Source organism: Nuphar pumila, chromosome 2 (assembly GCF_984573655.1).
Source record: "Nuphar pumila chromosome 2, dmNupPumi1.hap1.1, whole genome shotgun sequence".
Taxonomy (NCBI): Eukaryota; Viridiplantae; Streptophyta; class Magnoliopsida; order Nymphaeales; family Nymphaeaceae; genus Nuphar; species Nuphar pumila.
The window spans coordinates 115,262,552-115,279,942 of NC_143250.1; the positions used below are offsets into that span (position 1 = coordinate 115,262,552).

The window sequence follows — 17,391 nt, forward strand, 5'->3', positions numbered from 1 at the left end:
AAGCCCCTATTGGAAAGGCTTCGGTTTTTGGCAAAATGCTCTTTACGTAATGACTAAGTCAATTTCGTATGGCCTGGCTATGGCCAAGGGTTCCTGCAACCTTGATGGATGCAAAGTACGCACAACGGTGCGCATCCATTTCCCGAATTAAGCGTGGCGATTTCCTACCAAAGAGGGGAGATGCCGCTGAAATGGATAAAAGAAACGCACGCTTTCTCCGTAAAAGAGAGGAAGTGCTGCTGAAATTTCTGAAGAAGCTAAGAATAACTCAGAAAGAACGTAGCAGGATACTCTGACATATAGCAGAGTGCTACCCAGTTCATGGTTTGCCCTCTACAACGTAGAAGGGTTCGTCGCACCACTGCCGGTAGAGCAGGGGAGGTGCTGACGAAATGGTTGGCAGAAGAGCTGCCGGAACCAATGGAACGGCATAATGATGTCCGTTGATGGAACGATGCCAGATCGGCTCGTATCCTTGTGCCTGCAAGGGCACCTTGCTCGTAAGGGCCGCTGAGCCGGAGTAGAGGTTGCGCCTTTGCTAGGTTTGGACTCGTTGCGTAAAAATACGCCGAGTAGCCGATCTATTTAGATCGAGTCATATGCATGCTCATTGAGAACGGTTACACAACCAGACTCGTAAGGGCCGAAGAGCCAGAGTGTGTTGTTTCCACCCAAAGATGTGTGATGCTCGTGGTGGCCGAAGTGCCAAAGAGCGGTGTTCTGCATGCATATGAATAAGACTTAAGGTCGCACATACCCCGCGGTTGAAGATCGTGTTAGGGGTACCCCCTCAGTAATGACTGTGTTGGGGAAGACTGAATGGGGTCGGGTACATACTCCCGTAGTGCTGAAAGCACGAGCTGCCTAAATGGCATGCAGATTCTGTCCAAGTAATTGTAAGACTGGCAGACCCCTTCAGGAATTATGCTCACTGTGGAATGACAGTGATGGTACAGCCTTGAGTGACATGTATTTTACTTTGGACCTGATAGAGTCCACGATGGCCTCAGTCACTCATGGGTTTTGGGGTCGTGGTTATCCTTAAGATCTAAGGATTGAACCCAACTACTGCAAGTAGAGGATGCATCCGAATATGGGCCTAGTAGGATTCTCCCAGTTGAAACGCACTGCCCTACTATGGATAGGGTCAACAGGCCTCTGGGGTATCTAAAATACATAGAATAATCAACCCCCAGAACGTCGCGTTGATGCCCGGACAATAGCTCTACCTGCGTACCAAAGGCGGGAGCGGTTAATTATCAAGCAATGCATTAGTTCTAGGTACAGCGATGTTTTGAATGTATGAGTGGATGACGTGTTGAGTCAGTCCTGCATAACCTTTGTGAAGGTGTCATGTTCGGTATACTACTGGACCGACTGGGCAAAGACCCGTGTTGTATCCGCACGACTAAGCGAAGCTCGAGGAGTTGTCCTTAGATGCGTGGGATACGGATGTGCCAAGTATGAAGACTTGAGCTAGACATCACTTTGAGACCCGGTAGAGGTCATGGCTAAGTCATGGAGACTTAAGCGGCTATTCAAATCACAGCCCTGAAAAGGCTTGCTCTAAGTCATGAGGACTTGAGCGGATGCTCAACTCATAGCCCTGAGGAGGCTCTTGCGAAATACGCTAAGTCTTGGAGGCTTGAGCGTCGTTATTGCGCATTGCGACCCTGAGTGGTCATTATCATATTTGAGTTGAATGGATGTATGACTGCATGCTTACCAGACCATCAGTGGTTCTGACCCCGTTTAATGGGGATTTCAGGTGTTGGACCTGCGTGGCGATATGCGGAGCAAGGCGGCATCGAGTTCCAGGGTTTCTCTAGACAGAGTTGTACTGCTTCCTTTTATTGAACCTATACTGCTTTTCTAAGCAGTGATGTTGTAATAAACAAGTGGTTTTCGATAAAATGGAACACTTTGGTGGTCAATGAGTTGCTTGGCCACATACCTGCAACGTGCTCGGGGTTTTCTAAAACTGACGACTCATTATCGTCTTATTCCGCTGCTAAAAGCTTTTCTAAGTTCCGCTGCAAAGAAAGAAAAAAAAAAGAAATTCATGAAAATTTTAAACTTAGCTTTGTTTTGGAAATCCGGGGCGTTACAGCGGAAGTGCGGGAGGGTATATATATATATATATATATTAATAATTTAATATATGTATATATAAAACTTATCCATAAAACAAGCACTCAATAAAAAAATCTGTTTTTCACCAGAAACAATACAAAATTTAGAAGTATTGCTTAATCAAAATTTTAATTGGGTATTGCTTAATCAGATTTGGATTTATATACATTTAATACAAAAGTCCATTCCAATGCAATTTTCACTTTTTTTCATTAATGCATTTAATACATAAGTTTGACCTACTCGGTTCCCCCCATTTAATACTGTTAAGATTAGTCGAATGCTTAAGGTGGTTCTTTGTATTTTATAAAAATAATGGACCTTAGTGTAATTTTTCTTTTAAGGCTAATCACTACTTAAATAGGTGATTAGACCTAATTGTTGAATATGAAAAAATCGACTCTCTCTCTCTCTCTCTCTCTCTCTCTCTCTCTCTCGCGCGCGCGCGCGCGCGCGCACATTCTTCCATTGCCCAGGTATACCACTCTACATGGTATCAGAGCCAACGCTCCTGGAAACGTGACCTCTCGATCTTCTTCAATCCCTACGTGAAGAAAATCGTGCAACTGTGGATCGGGAGATCACGTGCAAAAGGATCGGGTAACGTTCGTGTGAATCTGAAGATCGCGTGAAGGGAGATCACATGCTGACGATCGGGTAAGGCTTAGTTGATTGGTTTTATTTTGGTAGAGATCTGATAACAGATCTGTAGTCTGACCAACGTCATGACTCAGATCTGTAATCAGATCTACAAATCGTTGCAAAGCCCACTCAGATCTACAATGGATGTTTAGTCGACCCGATCTGGTGAGTGTGGATATGCACACTACGCTGATGTCGTAGAGTGGGAGACAGGGATTAACTTTGCTCGTGTTTGATAAGGATGGAATGACAGCAAGAAGCAGTCTCTATTTTGTCGTTGAACTGTGTAAAATCTGACACAGATCTGAAGGGTGTCGTCGTTGCCTATTAAAGCAGTTTTTTTTTGTTGATCTGCGTAAAGTCTGTCACAGATCTGAAGGTTGAATCTACAGTTTTTTTTTGGAACACAGATCAGTTTATTATTGTTCGTCTTACACAAATCTGGGTGTCGTGTTGCGAAAACCATCCTCGTTCATCAGTGTATCGTGGTTTAAATATTATGGGTGAAGCTTCCAAATCTAATTACAAGAATGAGGCTATTGGGGAATACAAGGCCTTTGCCAATCCTTTCTCATATGGTTCGTCGGTTAAATTGAATGAAACAAACTATGCCAGGTGGTCTAGGATGTTTATGATGTCGGTGTCTGGACATCGTAGAAAACACATTTTATTGGAATCTAAGCCAAATGATAAAAGTGAAAAGTATACTACTTGGGAAGAAGATAATGACATTGTGATGTCATGGATCATGAATAGTATTGAACCACATATTGCAGATGGCCTAATCTATTATAATACAGCTAAAAAAATGTGGGATAATCTTCGAGATACATATTCTCAAGAGACGAATGTGAGTCGTATTCTCTAAGTTGAACAAGAGATATATAATTTACAGCATGGTGATCAGACCTTGTCCCTGTAATATGCATTTGTTAAGGCTGCGTTTGAGAGACTGAATGCTCATAGACCTCTGTGTTGCTCAATCCAGAAGGACCATCAAGAACAAACTATGGTTGCTCGGTTCCTCACAAGCCTATCATCAGAATTCACAGTTGCTAAAGTCCAAATGTTGAACGGATCTAATGTTTCTACCCTTGCTGATGCATACAATCGGTTGAGCAAACTTGCCATCTCTCTTCCATAATCTCAACATGCATCTCAGTCATCTGCTTTGGGTGTTCCATCTAGTTATGGACGAGGAAATCTTATGAATGTTAGAGGCAGAGGTCGTGGAAGAGGTATGAGAGGTAGAGGTAAACTCCAATGTACCTATTGTGGAAAATCAGGACATTTAGAAGATCGGTGCTGGGATAAACATAGACGGCTTGCAGTCTCTCCGTTGAAGCAAAATGCTCCAAAAGCTAATGCTACAAAACTGGAGGTGGAGCATGAAACCAATTCTCCTAGTGAATCTATCACTCTCAGTCGTGCAGAATATGAAGAGTTGGTCTCTCATCGTCCTTCAAGTTCTTCTCCTTTAACTGGTTGGCCTACTCTCTCGGAGACCATCGTTCTTCCACTGATAGTAAGTGGATTATTGACTCTGGTGCTTCTAGACATCTTTATGGAAACTCTCAAAAAATTTCAAATTTAAAAGCTATTACTGCACATCGGGGAGTCTCATTAGCTGATGGGAGTTCCTCCCCGGTTATCGGTCAGGGAAATGTCTCTATATCCTCTTCCTTGCAGTTGAAAAATGTCCATGCTCCTTCATTTCCTCAAAGTTTACTCTCAGTGAGTTGTCTTACAAAAGAGCTAAATTGTAGGGTGATATTTGATCTTGTGTTGTCATTTTCAGGATCTGCTGACGGGGAAGAAGATAGGTGGAGGCTATGAAGAAAATGGAGTCTACTACCTACATCACCCTATGGTAAACAACTATGTTGCAGTTGATTCTTCTTCGAGTCCTATTCAGTGGCATCGTCGTCTTGGATATCCTTCATTGTTGAAGCTTCGTCGTGTCATTCCTCAGTTTCTATCTACTACATCATTCCAGTGTGAAGCATGTCAGTTGGGCAAGCATCATCGGAGTTTGTTCCCTTCTAGTCAGAGTCAGTCCAGTAATAAGGTCTTTGAACTTCTTCATGTTGATGTATGGGGTCCTAGTAAGATTCCTACCAGGACTCAGTGTCATTATTTAGTCATTGTCGATGATTTCTCTAAGTTATCTTGGGTGTTCTTAATAAAAGAAAGATCTGAAGTTCCAACAACAAACAACAACAACAACAACTACGCCTTCATCCCAAAACAATTGGGGTCAGCGATATGAACCAAAAAAAAAATTCATTTTGGGTCTTCCACATGAATCCTTTTCCTCCAATCATTTCTATCCAACGCCATGTCCTCGGTGAGGTTCAAAGCATTCATATCCTTTCCTATCATCTCCATCCAAGTCTTCCTAGGCCTACCCCTACCTCTTTTAACTAATATATTTTCCCATTTCTCCAACCTTCTAACTGGAGCATCATTAGGCCTTCGCCGAATATGTCCAAACCACCGTAAACGATTCTCTCGCATCTTATTCTCAATGGGTGCAACACCTACCTTCTTACGTATCTCTTCGTTCCGAATCTTATCTTTTATTGTATTTCCACACATCCATCTAAGCATCCGCATCTCAGCTACACTCATTTTTTGAATATGATGTCTCTTGGCAGCCCAACATTCCGTACCATATAGTAAAGCGGGTCTAATAGTCGTCCTATAAAACTTTCCTTTCAACCGCAATAGCATTCTACGATCGCACAACACTCCAGTAGCACTTTTCCATTTCATCCACCCAACCTGAAGTTCCAGATATTCTAAAATCTTTGGTCATTGAAATAAAAACTCAGTTTGATTCAGTTGTCAAGATTATTCGCACTGACAATGCTCTTGAATTTAAAACAACAGCTCTATTGCAATTTTACCGGGATCATGGAATTCAACCTCAAACCTCTTGTGCTACTTCTCAACAAAATTGGGTGGTTGAACGAAAACATAGGCATCTTCTTGACATAGCACGAACTCTTATGATCCAATCCCATGTTCCTGCCTTATATTGGGGTGATGCAGTTACTACGGCTTGTTATTTGATCAACCGTATGCCTTCATCGTCTGTGGAAGACCAAATTCCTTTACAAATTCTATATCCTAGTGCACCCCTATTTCCTCTTTTGTCTAAGGTATTCGGGTGTGTTTGCTTTGTGCACAAACTTAGACCTGGTCGTGATAAGTTAGCACCTCAAGCCATTAAATGTATATTTATAGGCTATCCAAAAAACCAAAAGGGGTATCGATGTTATGATCCAATCTCTCGTCGGGAATATGTCAGTGCGGATGTATCCTTCTTGGAGTCTATTCCATACTATTCTAGTACTGGTACTCGGCTGCAAGCTGATCAAAATGATTCTTTTCCACTTCTTATTCCTCCTTTCCCTTTGGAATCAACGCTTTCTTTTTCGCATACAACTCCACCTACTTCACGGTTTCACAATCCTCCATTGGTGTATGTGCGTAGACCTCCATCTTCTCTGGTGCTTCCATCTTCTTCTTCCCCTAAGGTAAGTACTCCTGATAGCAACGATATTCATGCTGATGATGACAGGCCAATTGCTCTGTGGAAGGGGACACGACAATGTACCTTTCACCCTATTTCTAAGTTTGTGTCCAATGCTAGACTCGGCAATCAGATGAAAGCTTTTATTTCAACCTTATCAGCTGAAACTATTCCAATGAGTTATCAAAAGGCAGTCCTCGATAACCGATGGAAGCAGGCTATGCAAGATGAAATAGATGTTTTACTGTCTCAACAGACATGGGACCTCGTTGATTCCCCAGGAGATGTGGACATTGTTGGATGCAAATGGGTATATACTATTAAGTATAATTCAGATGGTTCAATTGAGAGGTATAAGGCCAGATTAGTAGCAAAAGGATATACTCAGACATATGGGGTTGATTTCTTTGAGACATTTTCTCCTGTTGCACGAATGGGCACCATTCGTCTTGTTCTGTTTGTAGCTGTTCACCGTGGATGGAGTCTCTGTCAACTCGATGTGAAAAATGCATTCTTGTATGGAGATTTGTCTGAGACAGTTTACATGCAGCAACCTCCTGTGTTCGAGGTTGAGGGGGAGTGTCAAAAGGTGTGTAGATTAAGAAAGGCGATATATGGTCTAAAGCAGAGTCCACGGGCTTGGTTTCAAAAGTTGTTTGAGGTGATGTCAAATTTTAGTTTTAATAGATCAACGTCAGATCACACATTATTCATTAAGAAAACTAACTTATAGTTGTTATGGTGGTATATGTGGATGACATCATCCTTACAGGAGATAACATGAATGATATTGCAGCTACAAAGGCCCATCTTCAAAAACATTTTGTTACTAAAGACCTTGAGTTCCTTAGATATTTTCTGGGCATAGAAGTGACCAGGGGCAGTGAGGGTGTGGTTCTGTCACAACGGAAGTATGTTCTTGATTTACTAAAAGAAATAGGAATGTTGGGAGCTAAACCAGCAAATATCCTTATGGAGAGCAAAGTTCATTTGTTGGATGAGAGGTCAAAACCTGTTGACAGTAAGAGCCATCACTCATTGGTAGGAAAGTTACTGTATGTGACAGTTACTAGACCCGACATCGCTCTAACTGTAAGCAAGGTTAGTCAATTCATGGACAAACCGACTGAGGTACATTGGAATGCTATAATGATGATACTTAGGTACTTAAAATCCTCTCCTGGAAAAGGGTTGTTATTCAAGAAAGGAAGCACTCTGGAGGTAATCACTTATTCTGATGCTGATTATGCTGAGTCTGTAGAGGATAGAAAATCTACCACAGGATTATGTGTTTTTGTAGGAGGTAACTTAGTTTCCTGGAGAAGCAAGAAGCAAACTGCGGTTGCTAGGTCAAGTGCTAAATCAGAATATAGAGCTATGGCTCAAACCGCCGCTGAATTAATGTGGGTTCGAACAGTGCTGACTGATCTTCAAGTGAAGGTCCTATCTTCTATGGTGATGATGTGTGATAACAAGGCAGCCACATATATAGCAAATAATCCGGTTTTTCATGAGGACAAAACATATTGAAGTTGACTGTCACTACATACGAGATATGGTTCAAGCTGGACATATCTCTACTAAGCATGTAATCTCTGAAGATCAAGTTGTAGATATTTTTACAAAGCCTCTTGCCAGGCCCAACTTCTCAAAATGTTGCGGCAAGCTGAGCATGATTGATATATGTGCTCCAACTTGAGGGAGAGTGTTAAGATTAGTCGAATGCTTAAGGTGGTTCTTTGCATTTTATAAAAATAATGGACCTTAATGTAATTTTTCTTTTAAGGCTAATCACTACTTAAATAGGTGATTAGACCTAATTGTTGAATATGAAAAAATTGACTCTCTCTCTCTCGCACATTCTTCCACTGCCCAGGTATACCACTCTACAAATACAAAAGTACATTTAATACAGAATCCGACCTACTTGGTTCTCCCCATTTAATATAGAAATTCATTCCAATGCAGTTTTTACTTTTTTTATTAATGCATTTATGACAAAGCTCTATAAAATGTATAAAAGAATGTAATGGCTCAACTTTTTATGACAAAGCTTTTTAAAAACAGTAAAAGAATGTATGTAGCTCAAAACATTTAATGCACAACATTTCAAACTTTCAAAGCTTTGTATATGGGACAAAACTTTAAATAATTAAATGTTTTTTTAGTGCAACTATTTTGGACAAAAATAACCTTGGGTGCGGGTTGACCGCACCAGGTGCGGCACTCGCACCCACGTCGCGTCGACGCAGGACGTCGCATCGACGCAGGTGCGGCGGCCTCTATGCCAAGTCCCTGTGACATAGCTTCTTAGTGTTAAGAGATGTATTTTTATGTACATGTGTACATATATATATATATATAATTTTTATTATTAGATTGTATTTAGGCTTTTTTTTTGTTTTTTGTATTTCATTTTGACCAGCTAGCCATTGGGGCATCCCAATGGCTAGTTGGTCTCTCTCCCTTCTCTCTATCTTGTATATATATATGAGACTTTTGGTCCCCATTGAGGTATGCATGTTTGATGCATTTTTATGATCCACAAAATATATATTGTGAGTGTATGCTATTGTTACTCTTGTAAGTACCCCGTTGTGGGATGTGTTGTGATCTTGCCCTAGTAGGCATTGTATTTGGTTCTTGGAGACATCATTACATGGTATTATAGCCATTGGCTCTTGTTACCTTGTTCTTGCAATTGTCATAAAGAATTGGCAGTCTCTACATTTACAAGTGCTCGTGATGCTTGTGTGTTCATGGTGAGATTTTTTTCCGTGCATTCGTCTCCCTTTATCCTTCTCTTCACTCTCTCTATGTTGTTCTACTTTTTTTCATACTACCTCAATGGTTGAAAATAAGGTTGTCACCATCTTCCCTATCAAATTCGATGGGAACAATTACAACATGTGGGCCATGGTGATGAGGCAATTCCTTGTGAGAAAAGAAGGATGGCATTTAGTCGATGGTTATACTTCAGAACCTCAACTTACTCTTACCAAAAATGTGAATGGAGTTGAAGAAGCTCTAAAGGATGGTGAAAAGGAGAAGATTATGTTTGATTACTGGAAAGCCTTGAGAGAATGGAAAGTGAGCCATGCTAAGGTTCTCTCATGGTTTATGAATAGCATGAACCAAGATCCATGTGCTAATATTTTGAGCTTTGAGAGGGCTGATGAAGCATGGACTTTTTAAAGGAGATATACACTCCAAAGGATGCCGCCTACTTGTGGGAGCTTATAGACAAGATTCACTCATGCAAGCAAGGTGATCAAACCGTTAGAGAATATTATGGGAAATTAAAAAGATTGTGGGATGAGATGGCTAGACATGATCCTATATGAGACACACCTAATGACTCAAAATAATGGAATAAGCGTGTTCAAGAACTTTCAATTCATGAAAGGATTGAGACCTGAATATAAACAAGCGTGTATAACCATCATACAATGTCGTGAGACTGCATGAAGTTTTGGCAGAAGCATGTATGAAGGAAACAAGGCTCAAGTCATTTATGGAGCCAAAAGAACCCAAAGAAACCGTTGGCCATATCTAGGCCCGGTTCCAATATCAAAGCTTACAAGCCTCAACACTTCAACAAATTCCAATAAGATGGTGACGAGAAGAAAAAAATTATTTGCCATTTTTGTATAGAACCGGCACACATCAAACCATATTTCCCTAAATTGAAGAAGGTGGACGAAAAGAGAGCGACTTCGGTTCCTTCCCAAGAAAGATAAAAGAATGGATTCAATGATGGTTCCAAAAGCATCAAATCTCTCTCTCTCTCTCTCTCTCTCTCTCTCTCTCTCTCTCTTTGTCTCAATTGGTGGAGATTCTAAAACCGCTTCTCAAAGCTTCATCCACCACCACCGGTGCCGCGGTCTCCACTTCTTCCCCTCCCGATATGAATTCTTGGCTCTTAGATTTGGGAACATCTTTTCTCATGACCAAAATGTTAATCTCGTTTCCGATTGTCGCACCAATTCATACGACTCTTTTGTCTCCATGGCCAATGAAACTTCTTTACACATAAAGGGCATATAAAATATTGATAAGACTCTTAAAAATTCTAAAAGGTTTTTTGTTTCAAATATTAGGCATATTCCAAAAGTACATTTAAACCTTCTTTCAATTTCTCAAATTTCTGACCATGGGCATGATGTTTCCTTATGAAATAATTATTGGGTGCAAGATCGCCGATCAGGGAAGTTGATTGGGCAAGGCCATAAAAAATGAAGCCTCTACTACATGGACTTTATTGAGCTATTTAATTTTTTTTGTAATATTGTCAAATATAGTGATTTTGAGCTTTGACATAAATGATTAAGTCATCCTTGTGTATCTAAGGGCGTGTTTGATTGCACGTCCTGCGTGACACCGTGGTAATCAAACTCTGAACGCGGCAGTCGTGCATCCATGGAACGGCGATTCCGGTTATGTTGAGAACATAAACCGGTGGGGGGGGGGGATGCAGATAAAAAAAAGTTGGGGCAAGGGGTCTCTCTCCCACCTTTTCTTCTTTCTTCCCCTTCTTCTCTCTTTCTCTCTCCCCCTTTTCTTCTTTCTTCCCCTTCTTTCTCTCTCTCTCTCTCTCTCTTTGATTTGATAGGTTTTTCTTTGATTAGGGCTTTAAATCAAATTTCTTTAATTAGAGATTTTTATAGTTAATTTCATTAGGGTTTAAATTAGGGATTTAATAGAATTTCTTTGATTAGGGCTTTGAATTAGATATCTTTAATTAGGGATTTTGATATTTAATTTGATTAAGGCTTTTCTTTAATTTGATTAGGGTGTTTTTTTCTTTGATTAGGGCTTTGAATCAAATTTGGGTTTTGATATTTAACTTGATTAGGGTTTTTCTTTGCTTTGATTATGGCTTTTTCCTTTGATTTTATTTATTTAGAACTTTGAATCAAATTTCTTTAATTAGTGCTTTTTATAGTTAATTTGATTAGGGTTATTTTTCTTTGATTTTTTTATTAGGGTTTGAATCAGGGATTTTTATATTTATTTTTATGGTTTATTTATAGTTTCTTTGATTTTATGATTTATTTATGGTTTTTTCATTTGTATATAAAAATTTATAAATTCTTATTTTTTTCTCAAATTATAAAAAATTTAAACATTTTTTGTTACTGTGATCCAGTTTGAGATTCATATTCATGTCTAAAATCCATAATTTTTTGATAATGACACTAATTAAAGCATGTATATATAAAAAAATATCAATTCTAATTTTTCTCAAATTACCCAAATTGTAAACATTTTTTGGTATCTAGATCCAATCTGAGATCCATATCTAGAGCTAAAATCCATAATAAACATGTTAAAACACTCGTATGGTGGGTCAAATGGAGTCGTATGATCCAAAACGAAGTTATCTGACTCATTATCTATATGTGTCCAAGTTGTCTGCACAACATAAAAATCAAACGCTGGACACAAGGAACACAACTTATTGTCCAATTGAAACAAATGCTAGATGTAGTACAATTGTCACAGAACATGCGTTTTGTTTGTTATGTTCTGTTATTCCGTCCAATCTAGGACAAGCAATCAAACACACCTTAAAGTTTCATATTTTTCTTGTTCGGAAAATTTTTGTAATAATGAGAATATTAATTGTATTGATTACATACTTGAAAAAAAGAAATCTCTTTCATTTGCTAAATACAATTTCATTTCTTCTCAGACTTTTGACATCTTCCTCCTCTCTTGATTTAGTTGTGTACTCTGATTCAGATTGAGGAAGGGATCCTAATGATCGTTGCTCAACTACTATTTTTTGTGTTTTAGGTGACTCGCTAATGTTGTGAAAGTGCAAAAAACAACAAAAAAATTTTCTTTCATCAACAGAAGCCAAGTACCGAGCAATGACCACCGTTACATCAGAAGTTATATGGTTAAAACGACTACTTGAAGATATGAGGGTGTATCTAATGAGCCGTCAAAGCTTTGCAATGATAACAAGAGTGTCGTTTGAGTAGTCGGCTACCATACGTTTTATGATAGGACTAATTACATTGAGATAGATTGTCAATATATTCGAGAGGAGTACTTGAAGACGACCATATCATTCACCAAGGTGCTACCTTCTAGATTTTATTTTTTCCTTGGCAAACATTCGGTGATCTTACTGTAAGTTTGAAGGATAGTGTTAAGAGATGTATGTTTATATACATATGTACATATATATATATATGTATTTTGTATTTAATATATATTTTTTATTTTTATTATTAGATTGTGTTTAGTTTTTTTTTTTTCTGTTTTTTGTATTTCATTTTGACCAGCTAGTCAGCTAGATATTCTAGGCATCTCCTAGATTTTATTTTCTCTTTGACAAACTTTCGATGATGTCACTGTAAGGTTGAAGGATAGTGTTAAGAGATGTATGTGTATATATATGTGCATTTTATATTTAGTATATATATTTTTTATTTGTATTATTAGATTGTATTTAAGCTTTTTTGTTTTGTTTTTTGTATTTCATTTTGATAGGAGCTCCCCAACAGCTAGTTGGTCTCTCTCCCTTCTCTCTATCTTGTATATATATGGGACTTTTGGTCCCCATTGAGGTATGCATGTTTTATGCATTCTTATGATCAATAAACTATTTATTTTAATATTGTGAGTGTGTGCTATTGTGACTCTTGTGAGTACCCCTTTGTGGTATGTGTTGTGATCTTGACCTAGTAGGCATTGCATTTAGTTCTTGGAGATATCATTACACTTAGAACCAGATAATATTTCATCTATGAGTGCTACATACAGAAAATAATAAGTACAAGAAGCACTAGGTGCTGTGACCAAAGATTTTAAAATTGAAAACTGTCTCATACCTTCCATAAAAAGGAATCTTAGCTTTAGTGGCATTTTGCTTCAGCTGATCAAAGGCGCCAGCCCTAAAAGTATCTGCACAGACAAGAGCTGGTTTCCAGCCTTTCTTTTGATGGTAGTATGCATATTTCGTGCAAGTTGTGGTTTTTCCAGAACCTGCAAATTTTGAGAGGAACATAGAATTGATAACTGAATCCAAATCAAATAACAAAGTTGAAATGAATCACTAACAAAAGCATCCAATATACTCAGTAATAACAAAATCCCATTATTCTGTTGTGGAAACAAATACCACAGATAACAAACCCGAGACAATTTTGATATAGTTTTCAGGATCCAAAAACGTGAAAAGTTACCTTGTAAGCCAACAAACATGATAACACTTGTTTTTCCTTTCTTTGGAGTGAATGAAGGTTTCCCAGGATCCAACATTTTGCATAGCTCAGTGAATACAGCCTGTGAACTTATCAATACAATGCATAAAAAACAACAACGAAAAGAAATTTTTGCACATAAAAGAACAAAGAAAAGATAGGTGATGCTGAACAAGTGCACATCAGGCACATAAAAATCAGAGACCTATGAAGATGAAAATATCATAGATCAGAATCAGAGTAGCTACCAGCCCTAATCAGACAATACTCACCTAAAAAGATCTCATGCTTATTGTGGCAAAGAAAATTGCACAAAATTAAATGAAAACAGGTAAACTTTGTCCCCCTTTCCTCATATGAATTATATCCATTTAAAGAGGCACATTTGAGAAGGAAACTACAATTGTTGAGTCAGCTACCAATAATCAACTGTGTTTTACATCATTACACAAGTCAAACAGAACTCCAGAATCCTTCACCCTTAATAGGAGTTTAGCATCCAATTACAGCAACACATAATCGTGCATAATGAATCTCTCAATTGCATAACATTAATAGAGGGGAAATAGATAGTATCAAAATGTCCACCTCATGGTCACCGATTTAATAATCAGTTCCATGTTCATCTGGTCCCTTCGACTCCACTCTTAAGGACATCAATAAAGGACTCAAAAAAATCAGTGAATAGAAGTGTTATCAACAGCCATAATTGGTTAGATAATTAAAAAGAAAACGTGCAACAGACAAGCTGATTGGGGGATCATTAAGTGATGATGCAACTTTACTAGAAAAGAACGGCTGGCAAACATATGAGATTTATTTGGGTACCAGTAAAAATAACAAAGTTTAGACAATGCAAAATGAAACTATTCACTAAGATTTTGTTCAAGCAAGATATAGGATGAGCACAAAACCATGCAAAAAATAATGATAATTTCTTGCAGCAATCTGACCAATTGTCTGGTTCAAGAATGTGGTCAAATTCCAACAGTCCTAGTAACTCAACAATTCAAGACCAATGTAATCAGGAATAAAATCAGACAACTGAAATTAGTCAGCATAAATTGAAATTATAATAAGAATGGGACTCAATCTAACCAGTGAGAATCCATATAATCAAATGAGTTAGACATGTCTAATCCAAGTCAATATCTGAAACCACAATAGAAAGAGACATCAAATCAATCAAGTCAAACTCTGGTTCTGATACAGTGGTTCTAAAGAAAGAATGCACACTTACGTGTTGAATTATGCGACGCTTGTTATGTCCAGCAGCAAGATCTTCAAGGTTAACAATCTTCTTAATGTTAACCTGCATGTCTCGGACCATTTTAAATTGGACATCTGCCTGAAGCAATGCCCTGGAGATCTCATTAAGGCAGTCATTGAGAACTTTCTCATCTATAATGGTGGCATTGCTCATCTGCTGAAGAGCACGAGAGATGCTCCCACCTAGCTGAGCGAGAACCATCTTTTCTTATTTCAAAACCACTTCCTTGTATTATCTGTACAGTAATGAAACAAAAAGGAAATCATGATTGTGTGTCTTTATAATTACCATTAGTCTCATAGTTCTAAAAAGAATAAGGACCTTTTCTTATTTCAACCAAATTCCTTGTATTATCTGTACAGAAATGAAACAAAAAGGAAATGATGACAATGCACTCCTTTATAACTACCATTAGTCTCACAGTACTAAAAAGAATGAGAGAAGAGAAGAGTTACAACTATCCTTTCTGCAATACAAGGAATTCCAAGCTTTTATGCCTACTTCAATTCAATTGACACATTTTTATGTGCAAACTACCGGGTGGTTGAGCGCTCATTGTAGCATCTACGGGTGTAACTGCAGATGCTTTATCGCAAGTTTGGTTTTCTAAACCTGACCAAGTACACATTCTCCATCAACTTCATTCTTACATTAAAACTTAATCAAGTTCCCCTCATGCAAGAATTTCACCGTTTCTACCAAATTCACAATTTGCATGAACTCCATCGTTTCAAACAAGCCTGACCAAGCTCATGGTCTGCATGAACTTCGGAGCTTCAACGATCAGCATAAACGCTGAAGTTCATAAATCTTTCGTCGGTTCATCTTTTGAACTCCAAACTAGCCTTTTATCAACTTATTTGCTAATAGTCATGTAAAAATCTCCGCCAAGAGAGCAGCCATCAACATGCAACAATCAACAACCATATATTCAATAAAGACATCGGGGACTTAGGAATTTCCAGCAAATTCATTCTAGATAAACTAAACGATGCAAAACCTATCTTCAAGAATGTCAATTGATGAACTTATACACGGTTCACAGTTTTATCTCGCATACGAGAAAACGATCACAGCGGTACACTAACTTCATAAATAATGCAAACTAAGCGTTCGAATAAGCATGAGAACACTGGTAGTTTTACTTGCCAAATCAACGCACTCATAAGAGGGGGAGAAACCATAAAAATGTGGGAAGCATTCTAATGAAAAAAGAACAAAATTCACTCAGGCTCTTATAGACATTTCGTCGATCGATTGGCAAAAGTTCAAAGCAGAATCTGATTATCATGCTGGATCAGAACAGAGAAATGCGTGGTTCAACAACGAAAGATAGCATCAAAAGCAAATAAACAAACACCATCTGCCCCGCTGAAATTGGGAAAAAGCAAATTGGCTGGGCATGCAATTGATCTTAGATAGGTTAAACGTTAACGCCGAATGGATCCGTTAGATCCCAAACTAGACCACCCAAAAGAAGTTAAACACACACACACACACACACACACACACACACACACAAGAGAGACAGAATGAAATTATCGAAATTGTACTCGAGATTCATACATATTTTCATAAAATTTCCAAAACAAACGCAAAAAATAAGAGAACCCAACAAAAGAATTGAAATGAATTTTAATTGATACGGACCGAACGACTGAGAAAACCAAAACAGGACCCAAAATCCCCAAAAAATTACAGGAAGAACCCAAAAATCTCCAGAAAAAGCATCGAGAGAGAGAGAGAGAGACAGGTACCCGTGAGATTCGAAGGTCGGAGCCGTCTTTTTCCTCGACTTGCTTCGATCCTTCTCTAATTATGATAAAATCGTGAAAATCGCGTGGCCTTTTTTTATTTAAAGAGGAGACACGGAAAACATAACCGATATGATGAGAGCCGGACGATTCAGATGGACTCCGGTCCATTCTTCGACCACTTATTAAGTCATCAAAAAGAGCGGGACCGTTGAGTCGTTTAGCTGGTGAGTTGGGTGAGACGAGATCCCGAGTCGGAGATTTTGCCAACCACTCATAATCATAGTTAAAAATAAATTAAACGTCAAAAAACGATTAAAATAATGAATACGTTTTTCGTTAAAAAGGACCACAAAACATGAAAAAATGAGTTTAATTTAGTTTCAATTTTGTTAACGAGGTGAAAATTGACAAGACATATATGTGAGCTTTTTTTTTTTCTTGAAATACAGATTGGGTATAAAAACTTCGGGATTCAAATTTAGCTTAATGTGATCTGAACCCGGGAACCCAACAAAATTAGATCCGCATTTGAGTTTTTTGAGAAAAACTTTTTTCTAAATGAAATATAAAGTTGCAGATCTACGGGTCATATGATAATTGACCCAATCGGAATCACAAATTAATTGAATTTTACTAGCAGTAGGTAATAGAATCAGGGGTGTCAACGGGTCGGGTTTTGTTAGGACTCAGGTAGAACCAGACTTGGACCAGATTTTTGGGTATGGTATCAGGTCCACTATAATAAAAACCATACCCGACCCAATAAGAACTACATGAACCAAACCCGGACCATACCCAATAAAACCATATTTTTTATTAATTTTAAGTTAAAAA

At 38.3% G+C, this 17,391-nt stretch overlaps 1 protein-coding gene across 1 annotated transcript in view; it reads right to left on the reverse strand.

Moving 5' to 3' along the window:
* Positions 1–16,629, reverse strand: part of LOC149846838 (signal recognition particle subunit SRP54 2) — a 51,390-nt gene extending 34,761 nt beyond the window's left edge. The window contains exons 1-4 of the mRNA XM_089996605.1: positions 16,558–16,629; positions 14,771–15,035; positions 13,513–13,612; positions 13,159–13,312 (exon numbers count right to left, since the gene is read on the reverse strand). Coding sequence (XP_089852731.1) covers positions 13,159–13,312; positions 13,513–13,612; positions 14,771–15,001 — 485 coding nt within the window. The 5' untranslated portion in view covers positions 15,002–15,035; positions 16,558–16,629. The remainder of the gene's footprint in view (positions 1–13,158; positions 13,313–13,512; positions 13,613–14,770; positions 15,036–16,557) is intronic.
* Between the last annotated feature and the right edge of the window lie 762 nt (positions 16,630–17,391).